This window comes from Chanos chanos, chromosome 7 (assembly GCF_902362185.1).
Source record: "Chanos chanos chromosome 7, fChaCha1.1, whole genome shotgun sequence".
NCBI lineage: Eukaryota > Metazoa > Chordata > Actinopteri > Gonorynchiformes > Chanidae > Chanos > Chanos chanos.
In genome coordinates this window covers 12,532,692-12,544,480 of record NC_044501.1, presented here as the reverse complement: position 1 = coordinate 12,544,480, position 11,789 = coordinate 12,532,692, and the positions used below count along the sequence as shown (strand labels likewise).

Below are 11,789 nucleotides of genomic sequence, written 5' to 3'. Positions count from 1 at the left end.
CTCACATATCTCTGGCACACACTCAAACTATCTTGAATTGCCAAATCCCACCTGAGTAAGCAAACTAGAACCAGCAAAGATCTCACACACACACACACACACACACACACATTATATCGTACACACAGGTAACTGCTCTAGTCAAGAGTTTGGCGTGACATGTTTCATAATATTATTACTTTGCATTTTATTATATCTTGTGTTATTTGGTGATTTTGCTCATTTTAGAAGAAGGGTTAAATCCTCACACCATGTTACTCTCCTACTGTCTAAGGTGTTAGCTTAGAATGAAATTCCTGATGTCTTTACAGAAATTAGTCTCTTTCTGTTAATTTAGCTTCATTACCTGTCCTAAGACTTGTGAGCACCAAATCTAGATTATCAAGTAATGGAACGAATGTAATGTAACCCACTGTTTACTGTGAGGTAACATTTTGAGTAGGTTTGTCATATATTTATGAAGTAAAATGAGATGTAATTATTACTCTTTTTTTCAAAATTTACAACCATGTTGCATTATCAGGTTCCTGTAAGACCCTCTTTGAATCAGGCCATTGGCTTTTCAGCCTGTGCTAGCGTGGTAGCTAGATGCTAACTGTAGACAGATAAGTGACATTATGGCTAAGGGGTTGTAGAACGGGATCACAGCATTGTGGCTAAATGCTAATAGTAAGAGTAGGTGACAAAAATTGGTTTTGGGATGAATCACTTATAGTAGAAGTAGGGTAAGAAGAATATTCCCCACCAGAAGGCATGATTCTGGCTGTCTGTCAAAGCTGGATAAAGGAAAACACCCCGCCCTCTTCCTCTTGTTTGTCTGAACACCTCATTTGGCAACTGACGAGAGAGGTGGGGGGCCTGTTTTGTTTTGGTAATTGGCAGTTCTTCCTGTAGGTTGTAAATGAGCGAAAACAGAGGAAAATGACTGCTGAGAGAGAGAGAGAGAGAGAGAGAGGCAGTTGGATAGAGAGAAAAGAAATAAAGTTGGAGGAGGAACACATGAGAGAAAAAAAGATCAGAGAGAGATGGAGAGATGTGAGAGAGATGTATAAGAAGACGGTGGTCATGTTCTTGGCCTTCAAAGTGAAGCTGTTCTCCAGAGGAGGTGAAGTCAGTCAGAGGAGAATAGATTATGCTGCTTGATTGCTGGCGCTGCTGTTCCCATTTAAATGGACATTGATTGCATGAGCTGTGTTCTTCATCCTGATAGAGTTCAACTGCAATGTGTTTCTCAGCCTGTGGTTCAATTCAGGTTTCTCTGTAATCTCTCAAGTCTTTGCCTTCTGTCTGAATTAGTGCTTGGATTAATGACACCAACTGAGTCCACAGATTCATAAAATAAAACCCTCTGTTCAGTAATTTTTGGTCTGGTTTGTTTTATGAGACAATGTGTCCTCTTTTGTTTAGCAGCAGTTTATGGGATGAATAGATGGATGGATGGATGGATGGATTAATGTGTGGAAGGGTTGATAGATAGATAGATAGATAGATAGATAGATAGATAGATAGATAGATAGATAGATAGATAGATAGATAGATAGATAGATAGATAGATAGATAGATAGATGGATGGATGGGTGGATGGATGAAATAACAAGGTTTGAGGAGCGTCAACATGTTTTTATAAAACCAAAGAGCATGGAACACATTGGCCTGTAATCAGGAGGTCGTGGAGTTCTTCGCTGATGTTGTAGGATACTGTTGTTAATGTTTTATATTAACCTCCAGTCACTGACCTGGTCTCTTGCAAAGTTTTTGCTGTTTCTGTGACTAATTGCTCAAATTGGGTTTTTTTTTGTCTTTTTTTTTTTTTGTCTTTCAGTTGGGCATCCTTTCTGAACTTGCACATTCCCATGGCAATGAGAAGACTGGCCTGCTGAACCCCACCCACCCTGGGACAGGAAGCATATACCATAACGAGAACTTCCAGCTCAAACTCTCACCTCCGCCATTGGTGGAGGAGTAAAATGAACCCGCCCACTGTTACAGTACAAAATAAAGCACTACCATATCTTTATACCCTCTCTCGCTCCTGCCTTTTTTTAACTGACATATCGTCACCCACTGCGTGTGCATGTCACCAGTGTTTAGATCCTCATCACGTTATTCCATATAGAGGAGAACATACGATAACCAGTATATTTGCAGAAGTCACTTTGGCGTCATTTCAAATCCCCTCACATTTTCCGTCGATGACATTGTCTAACCAGTCATTTAAGGCTTTCTCTAGCACTCTGAAATGGTTACGATGCAGAAAAAAAGCATTTAGTGCTGTGCACTTACATGGCTACTACTGTGTTGTGTATATGACTGTTCAGAGTAGTTATTTGTTCAAATGGGTGCCGACTCACTGGCCCAGATGGTCCGTGGTGGTTAAGTACAGTCCTTCTACATCCCCCCCCCGCCCCCCCAACAATGTTTTTGGGTTTTGTAGTTGTTGTTGTTGTTGATGCGAGAGCCTGGTGGAGGGTGTTTTTTTTTTTCTGTAGCAGAGGGAGGTTGAGGGCGGTGATGATGTCTCCATGCACTCCTACGATCTCAGAGGGTGATGGTTATTCCCTCAAAACTATGTTCTGAGCATCCCCAACCGTGCAAAACTCTAAGACACAAACAAAGAATGTCAATAACCTTACGGACACACCACCGCCATGGGCACCGGCTCATTACTGCATGTACGCTGCTATAAGCATAAACTCAGGTGTTACACAGATTACCTGTGGGCAGAAGTAGATGCTTTGAATGTTTTAGTTTTCAATCATTTTAAGCTATTTAATGCACCTTACACAAAGGGCAGAAAACTCCCTGATACCACCTACGCACTAGTGAACAGGCAGCCAAACTCGAATTACCTTTCCCTGGTCCTGCATGGCTGTCCTCTCAACACAGTGCTTCTGCACCCACCTCTACCTCTTCATCATTTTAATGTGCTAACACAATGAGTAAAAGCCAACCGCCGAGCATGTGAGAGCGCGTGGGAGGAAGAGAAAGAGGAAAAAAAGAGAGAGAGACCGAGAGAGAGATGAAGAGTGCTTCAGTGGCAGTTGAATCTCTTTGATAAAGCTGAGATGCCTGTGTATGGGTTTGATGGGAAAAGGACGTTTGGAATTGAAAAAATCTTGGAGTCAAGACAGCTGTTTACTCCAGTATGTCTAGTAAACACCACGACCGCTCTGTTCCACCTGGTTCTCGAAAGAGCCAAGAAATAACCATAGAAAAAAACCGGCTTCTTAATTGTGGAGGGGATTACATAGCGCTTACCCTCGTTGGAACACGAAGGGTCTTGGTACACACCATTTATGGTAAAACATTACATTATACCAAATATGACTAGTTTCATCAAATATAAGCAGTTTCATTTTTTGTTTGTTTGTTTGTTTAGTTGTTTGTTTTTTACAACATTATGTCATACAGCTAGACTTCTCGGGCCACAAGAGTGATGAAAATTCTGCACTAATAACTTAATAACGTAATAACATTAATAACACCTTCTCCATCCATTCTTTGACCGGTTGGTTTTGTATGCATTTTCAGTGACCATGGTACAGCTGCATGGGTGTGTTTGAAGTGGATATTAGTTAACTGGGTTTTTGGATGCAATCTCCTTCAATAAGCCTTTCAAAAGAGCAGATGTCCTAATTAGCACTACAAAAGGAGAGCTCCTTTGTTAATGCCGCTCTTATTTTTCCTTCTCGCAGCGTTTTAAGTCACTCATAATTCAGAGAAGGACTTGTCTTTGTCCTCCGTCTGAAAAACATGAGAGAAAGCGTGGGGGAAAACCCCATTGAACTGTATCGATCTTTCTATTCTGTGAAGCGCTTGACATCAAACTTGACTCAGCAAGGACAACAGCAACAAACAGGCAAGTTCCCGTCCTCGATCAGGGAGAGAGAGACGGAGAGAGCGTGCAAAGATTATGACCCAAGTAAAAATCCTCTAAATACGTTTATTTATTCACTCCTTCTCACAAAAGCTTTTTGTCATTTTCTGTCTGACTACACAGTCAAGGGTAAGCGTTTTTAGTGTCACAAATTGGTGTACTCTTGAAATAAAATTTAGCTTTGGGTTGTTTTCCATATGAAATGATACGATCCAATGGACTGACACGGGGCCTTAAATTCGAGGTATAACTTAAAATAGTATATTTGTAGCAGAGGTAAACAGGAGAAATCCTTCTTATGCCTCTTTCTTGGTCTGAAATTCGAATATAATACAACTCAGGATTCTTTCATCTCCCACAGGTTTCCTGACATGAGTCATTCAAATGCCATTTGTCAATCCGTGAGACTGGTCGTCACGGCGCGCACTCTTTGAGTGAAACAATTAAAGATTTCGTTCATGTGTTTAATGAGGATACAAATCTGTCACTTCCAAATCTTTGGTGTTTGCTAGTGGTGTGTCGGTAATCCACAAAAGTGAAAGAAAAATCGCGCCGATTTAAGACAAAACTCTTCATCTGACAGCATATATAATTACAAAGGAGAAGGTGTCAGCTACTTGGTGACTTAAAGCAGTAGCCCAGTTAGCAGATGGATATGTTTTATAACGAAGAGACGGATTTGTCTGCCAGCTTTGAAAGCAATTCTCAGAAAGGCAATTTTTTCATAAGCTATTTAGCAGCGCTCTGTCACACGCACACCCCAACTGCGATGCTGATCGAGGACTGAACGCGTCCAATCAGTTGATATTGTTTTGAGTGGAGAGAGTGGAATAATTATGAATGGCTACTCACAACGACATGCGGTTGCAGAGGTCGCGCTGCATTTCTGATTGCAAGAGTGGGCCGCGTAACGCAGTCTACTTCTTTCAAAAACCTATCTGACTCCTCTGCTCTTAGGCGTAACCTCAGAGTCGGCGTATTTAAATACCCATGTATCTCCTCTGCACCGAATCCTATGGTTTCACGCTGTGCATAAACGAGTGAGGAAGGGAAATATCGAACCAGCCGGAGACAGAAAGGAAGCAATTAGAGCCTTTGGAGACTGTGCAATTAACAGTGTATGTTTAAAGATAAATAACTGCTATGTTGGACTAATTAATCACGCAGCGTGAATTTCATGTCAAGTTATTAGTTATTGAGGGACAACAAGTAAATTACATTTATCTAACTTATCCGATATACGGTCTACGGATAATTCCCTCCGTGTAGAGGATTATCATGGTGTGTTCTTTTTCTGTTGGTTTATGTAGATGTCTCGTAAGCTCTCGCAAGGAAGGGTTTTAGGCCTATGACAAACTCTGGATAATGTTCTAATGCTTTATTCTCTAAATAAGTATTCTGAAGGTGGGCAGACCTGTCAAACTTCAGCCAAAGTGAGACGTCTGTCAGGGACGTCAGGGCAACTTAAAAAGACATCAGTTAACCGAGCTGGGTATTTCGGAACTCAAATACAGAGAAAAGAGTTCCACTGCGAAGTATTTTGTGGATGAGTGATTTATAAACCTACTATCATGACAAATCTAACTATGGTAAACTCTCCGTTCAATTTTATGTAAATCCACCGGCATATCCTGGTTATCAAAGGAACAGAAAAGTATGACCGGAGGTTAAAAAAAAAAACAGTCTTGAAGTAAGGTTGGCTGACTAAGCAAATACACAGATAAACGACTAAAACTAATTCAGTGAGGAAAACTTTTTCTCGTTTTTTCGTGGTTCAGTTCAGGGCAGCTCTAACGATTTCAACCCCATCCTTTGAGGACGGCTTGCCGTGATCTTCGGACAGCATGATGAGGATTGAGCAGCGTTTACTGAGATCGATTGTACGAGCCCCTGTTCCCTGAGCGGTTTCCGAGTTTGTGGTGTTGATGCGTTGCAGAGACCTCACACGATCCGTCTGACTCTTTGCGTGTCGGTAGGTTCTCTGGGTGGCGGGCCTTTATGGAGCCCGTCCATCGCATTATTAACTTGTGGCTCTGTGAAATCTAAATTGCCTCTATTCATCTAGCCTGTTAGTTTCCAAATTAAGAAACTCTCTTGTGATTTGTGAAGATACTTAGGCTATATGTCTCAGTGTATGTCTCAGTGTATATGCGCAACAGTAATTAGTTGGGATATTCATTCCATTGTATTTTGAGAGCGACAGAAGCCCAAATCAGTTCATTACATCAGTCTACTCTAATAAAAATAGGTGTTCTTGTTGTTTTTTTCCTAACATGAGACAGCCTACACCTGTACTGCAAATGCATTGATGCTTGCAAGTTTGCACTTCTGTATCTGCTCTTTACTGGTGAACACTCTGACTCCAGCCCATTTTCAGTAAAAAATACAAGCGCAGCCAGAATAGTACTGCAAATCAATACTGCATGTCCATGGCTTGTAACAGCACCAGGGAGGAAGTAATGGAGCAAAAAAATGGCTGATTTTCTCATGCAGGTGTAGTAGAGTTACACTACAAGCCCCTTCACGGGGTTCACAGTATTTTAATGGTATGACCTATTTGAATAATTGTCATTTTAAATAAATTTTAAAAAGCCATCAAATGAGGATTACCAAAGATAAAATATGTGTACTGTATCGCTGATAATCTGTAACTGTTAAAGAATTTTTTTATCGGTAGCTGTCTTCTCCTTTAAATATTGGCTCACAATTAATGCACTTTATTTTCTACCAACACACGCTCTGTAATCATTGTGACCAATGCGAGCATAATTATCATATTTTCAACTATCCACCTTTTCATAATCTGTCACCTGCAAGCCCTTAAAAACAAGGGCCTTTCCACTGTTACAAAGGAAAAAGCAATACTAACCTAGCCGCACACGACTCTAAGTTTTGCCGTTTAGCAGCACTTGTTTTTCATCATCTTATAGCAGAGGTAGATAGATGAGTGTGTATGTGTGTGTGTGTGTGTGTGAGAGAGAGAGAGAGAGAGAAAGGCTTTAATTAAACCTATGAGATTTTTGTCTCCTGGGTTTCCGCTGTGGAAAACCTGCATCATTGTACCGCAGCTGTGAATAGAACAGGGCAGTAGAGGAGGCATTCTAATGCTTTCACACCCACTGCCACTGTACCATGAACCTTTACCCCCAAAGGCACTCAGAGTCAAAGGTAATCAAAGAGGAGCAAATACACTTACCCTGAGTGTTGCCAGAAAAGGGAGTCCCCAGTTGGGAGTGTTGCTTCTCAATGAGACTTGGATCCTTGGTTTCAGGTTTGGTTCATGGACTTTCCTGTTTCCTCGCAATATGTAGTATGTATTACATAAAGTGAAATGCAAAAAGAAATGGTTTGGATTGACTCGAGCTCTTTGGTTAATGAAGATAAACTGGGTAACCGATGTATGTATGTTGTCTAACTGGCTCCCTGATGTGGTGTTTAATCATTGCTTTTATGTCAAATCAGTAATGGGCGCATCAACATTTGAAATCTCAAATGGGCAAATCCTATCATCGTTAATGAGGCACATCCTGGGATTTAACTGATATTTTAAGAAGATGATGAATTGTGCAAGACCACGCCTGTGGTTCTGTAATAATAAATAAGATGTTTTTCGAGAGCGGCCATGGGAAATACAGAAATTGAATGTCATCTTCCGAGACTTCGCTGTGCATCAATTCTAGGTCATTGAGGACTTTGCCCATCCCTATTCAGTGTGCCATGAAATTGCCTACTCTGTCTACACCATTGTTCCTAACCCAAACTTTTAAGAGCAAAAAACTCATTACATACCCCCCCTCTACCTCACCCCCCCTCTACCCACACTGCCACCCGAAAAACATTAGTCTAATTTCAACACTTGCATATTTGCAAGTCATTTAGCTTGTTTTAGCCTGAAGTAAGTTTAGATTAATTAGGGGCAGAACCTTTTTATTTATTTCGTGCAAAGAAAAACATTTTTTTTCTAGTGCCTTACTTGCTGTGAAAAGTTATTTGCACTGCAACAAAGAGGTAGCAGTTCAAAGCAATGGGTAATTTCCAATCAGTGCTGAATAGCTGTCTTGATGAGGCTTTTCCTCTCCATGTAAATGCAACAGAATAAATTAAAAAAAACCCAACTGTAATGCACACATACAAAGCAGAATCCATCTAAAATACCATCCATCCCGATATCTCTTAGGGATGGATGGTATTTTAGATGGATTCTGCTATGTATGTGTGCATTACTGGTTTTCAGAGCTCTTGGGAGTGTGTGATTCCTTTGTTCATAGCCAGCAACAATATTCCTGTTGTTTCCCTCTCTCTCTCTCTCTCTCTCTCTCTCTCTCTCTTTCTCTCTCTCTTTCTCTCTGTCTATCTCTCTCTCTCTCGTTATCTCTGCCTTTGTGTATGCCTTTTCCTGTCTCCTTGACAACAGGGGAATGAGGGAGTGTTCTTTTCCTATGTTCTCAATGAAGAGGAATACTGTAACAGACATCTCTGTTCAATCATTAGTATGTATCTCTAGGCTACGGTGCTACAGAGATTACTACCTTGAGAGGAGCTGTAAAGAGACACTACAGGAAGTCACACAGAGAGTTTGCTTCCTTTTTTCGTTTTTAGCAATCCCATCACACGCTGCTTATCAAATGGCTTGAGTAAATGATATGTTGGGACCAAAAGTGGGGAGGCAATTGTTTCGCCTAAGTCAATAATTATGCCAGAAAAAGCAATACAGGCGGTGAGACTATGGTGTACTCGTGTCTATACATTGCTTTTCTTGGCGATGCATACCTCAGGCATTGCTGTATTAATAAGGTATCATGTTTATGAGCTATCTGTTTTTACTTGCGTGTTGAACAGTGTCAAGTAATAAATGTCCAGTGTCTCAGACTTAATTACATTACACTGCTAACAACTGTGAAAACATGAAGTCTTTACTATTTCCCATCTCAACCACTAAAGTGGTCTTTTCCTCTTTGTGGTTAGGCTTTCAGATTTTTATTGCTCAATTCTAAATGTTGCTTTGCTCTACAGGTGTGATTCTATAGATGTTGTTACAATGGGTATAAAGGTTTCTAATTGTTTCAGAGTTTTCATTTTTAGCCAAATCCTAGGCTTCTAGCTCCTGTCTCCTCATCACAGACAACCTGCGACTTCACTGTCTGGCATGTCTGATAACTCTATTCTAACAGACACTGGAAATGGTATTACATTTCATAAAGCTTGGGTTTCGCCAAGGACTCTCTCCGTTCCATAACTGATTCATAGTCTGTGTGTTGAGTAGGAATGTCTGTAGAGTTCAACAGTTACATAAACACTGATTCATACTGATGATAAATATCTCAATAAAGATAGATGGTCAGACCATGTCTTTTTTATTGTTCATAAGAAAAATAAGAGATAAGTTAACAATAATCAGTATCATAAGAAAAGGATTTTTTTTGATTATGTGATAAACATTTGTGTATCTACAGAATGTTTATAGCTACAGTTGTAGTCCCTGATATGAAACTGCAAACAGACAGGGATAGGCTTTCATACATCCAATAGGAGCAGTGGTGAGAGACAAATACACCAATAAAAGTGCCTTGGGGTTCCTCAGGGATCAATATCAAGCCCACTGAATTTTTGGTGTAAACAATGTTTCCAAATAGACAGTGCTGCTCAGGCAGTGACAAGGTTCTGTGCTTATCAACTATAGGGCTTCGTGCAACTAGGGACTGAGTGTTGACCATGCTGACAGTCTCGAGCCTCATGGGAGCCTAACGGAAGTGAATCATGAATGAAGGCCATTGAAGGTTTTTTTCTTTGTTGTTCCTTTCTCAATTTCTTTTAGCAATTTTGTTCCATTACAGCGTGATTTCACCTCAGCTATCACTGACTTAGAACATCTCATTCTAGTTCTGATAATGTTGTTTAATTCAAATTAAGAAAAACATCACATTTTACTTAAAGCTAAGTTGCTATACTCCACATGAATTCACAGGGCAGCTTTTAACTCTTAATGATCGCTTTGAACCCACAAGAGTAAAATGTTGTTGGACAAACTAAAGATTGTTGAATCATTTAATTCAATACATGACTTCAAGCACATTTGAGTCTGAGATGACTAGTCAGATCCTCAGAGGAAATTTCAGACTGTAGAGGTTTCATGCACTTTAAGATCAGTGGTTATGGTGACATCAGCTTGGTTGTAGTTCCTCATAGGTCTTGGTCCTATATTGGCTGTGCTTCCTGTACTGTAGGTCTGTCATCCAAATACACTCAAAATCCCAGAATTCCAAGACGTGGCATGTCGTTTAGAGGACATATTACCATAGTTAATGTTCTACCACTGTTGGTCATTACATCCTCTTCTGGCCATTGGAATGAGTCTCTCAATGTGAAATGATTGTCGTAAAGCTTGACTGTATGTTCCAGGCAGGATGTAAACCCTCTGGACCTTGAGCTCTCAAGAGAAGGTCAACCTTCTACTCCGATATGCCAATATCTTGATTCTTTAATGTGCCACAGAGGACAGGAGGTGGGGAAGGGAGGAGGAAAGGAGGGATAGGGGTGTAATCTTGCATCTTGAAGCTCTGAGGCTCTACTAGTACCCACTACCCCCCTCAACCCCACTTCCTCCTATCAGAACATCTCATTACAATCTTCCATGCTTATGCATGATTTAGCCTCACTTCAAATGCAACCAGTCTACAGAGCTTTGAGAGCCCCCGCCACCCCCCACCCCCCCCCCCCCCTCTCTCTCTCTCATTCACATGCAGTCAGTCTTACACTTACTCTCTGACAGTCTCTTATGCCAGGCTCCTGTCTTTGATTTTGCTATGCATTAAATTTAAAGTCATTCTTCTCTCTTTCGAGAAAAATAACGGGAGTGGCCCCCTGCTGTGGAGTAAGACTTCTTCTCTTAGCCCATCCACGAAATATCTTACAGCCTTTATAGTCCTATTTGGTCATGCTGTTCACTTTGTGTGTATGTTGGTGTGCATGAGTGCTCACTTATATTAAACCATTCTCAGGCACATCATGCAAGGAAAAAATGGAGCACGTGGGGGATCGAAAATGGTATAAGGGTGGTCACGGTAAAGAGTTTTCCCCGGTTACTTTCAAAACATCACAGCTACCAGAGGTTAAGATATGTGCAGGGATGGGTGTTTCTGCCCCTGTCATCTTGTTAAAGTTAACCACATCTATTAACTTGAGGGCCTTTTCCACTGCAGGAACTTTTTTCAGGAACTCAAGAGCTGTAACCTTTAGGGGAACCAGGGCCAATTAGGGTCCTGAATCATAGTTCCTATCCCCCTTTTTTGCACCTGTGATGGTTCAGGAACTGTTGGAGTGGGGCTTGCAGTGCTGAATGTTGCTGATTGGTCAAATGCAAGATTCAAAGAACAGCCAAACCAGCCACCATTTTAAAATGCATCTAGCAAGCAAGCCAAGGTATTAAATACCCACATTTTTGGAAGCGAATAAAAAAAAAGGAAAACTAGATCACACCAAATGCAGTGGAAAAACGGACTGAGAAGGAAGTGCAGGGCCTACTTGGTATCTGTTCAGAGGAAGACATCCAGAGACAGTTTGAGTCAACAAAACAAAATGAAAAGGTGCATCAAACAGTGTCACAATGTAACTGAACTGGGGATACACTGTGATGCAAAGCAGTGCCGGGGAAAACAAATTAAAATTACATGGGATTACAAAAAAATCAAAAACAGTTACTCACTTAGGTACTAATTTACATAATCTTCACGGTTCTTCCTCTGCAGTGGGAAAGCAAAAAACGCGCATATACAGGAATTGTGTAGTTCCTGAACACGTTCCTGAACCTTAGTGGAAAAGGGCCTTTGCATCCATACATGAGAGATTTCAGGATAGGACTTGGAAAATTAATATGTGTAAAGGAGTGCGTGTCGTTAAGTCACAGGAAATGGCG

General features: G+C 40.8%; 1 protein-coding gene across 3 annotated transcripts in view; it reads left to right on the top strand.

The window, feature by feature from the left end:
• The window catches only part of vps8 (VPS8 subunit of CORVET complex), a 77,581-nt gene extending 75,564 nt beyond the window's left edge, over window positions 1-2,017 (top strand). For all 3 annotated transcript variants that reach the window (XM_030779989.1, XM_030779990.1, XM_030779992.1), the window contains one exon: window positions 1,823-2,017. In XM_030779989.1, the coding sequence (XP_030635849.1) occupies window positions 1,823-1,966 (144 nt within the window). In that variant the 3' untranslated portion in view covers window positions 1,967-2,017. The remainder of the gene's footprint in view (window positions 1-1,822) is intronic.
• The last annotated feature ends 9,772 nt before the right edge of the window (window positions 2,018-11,789 follow it).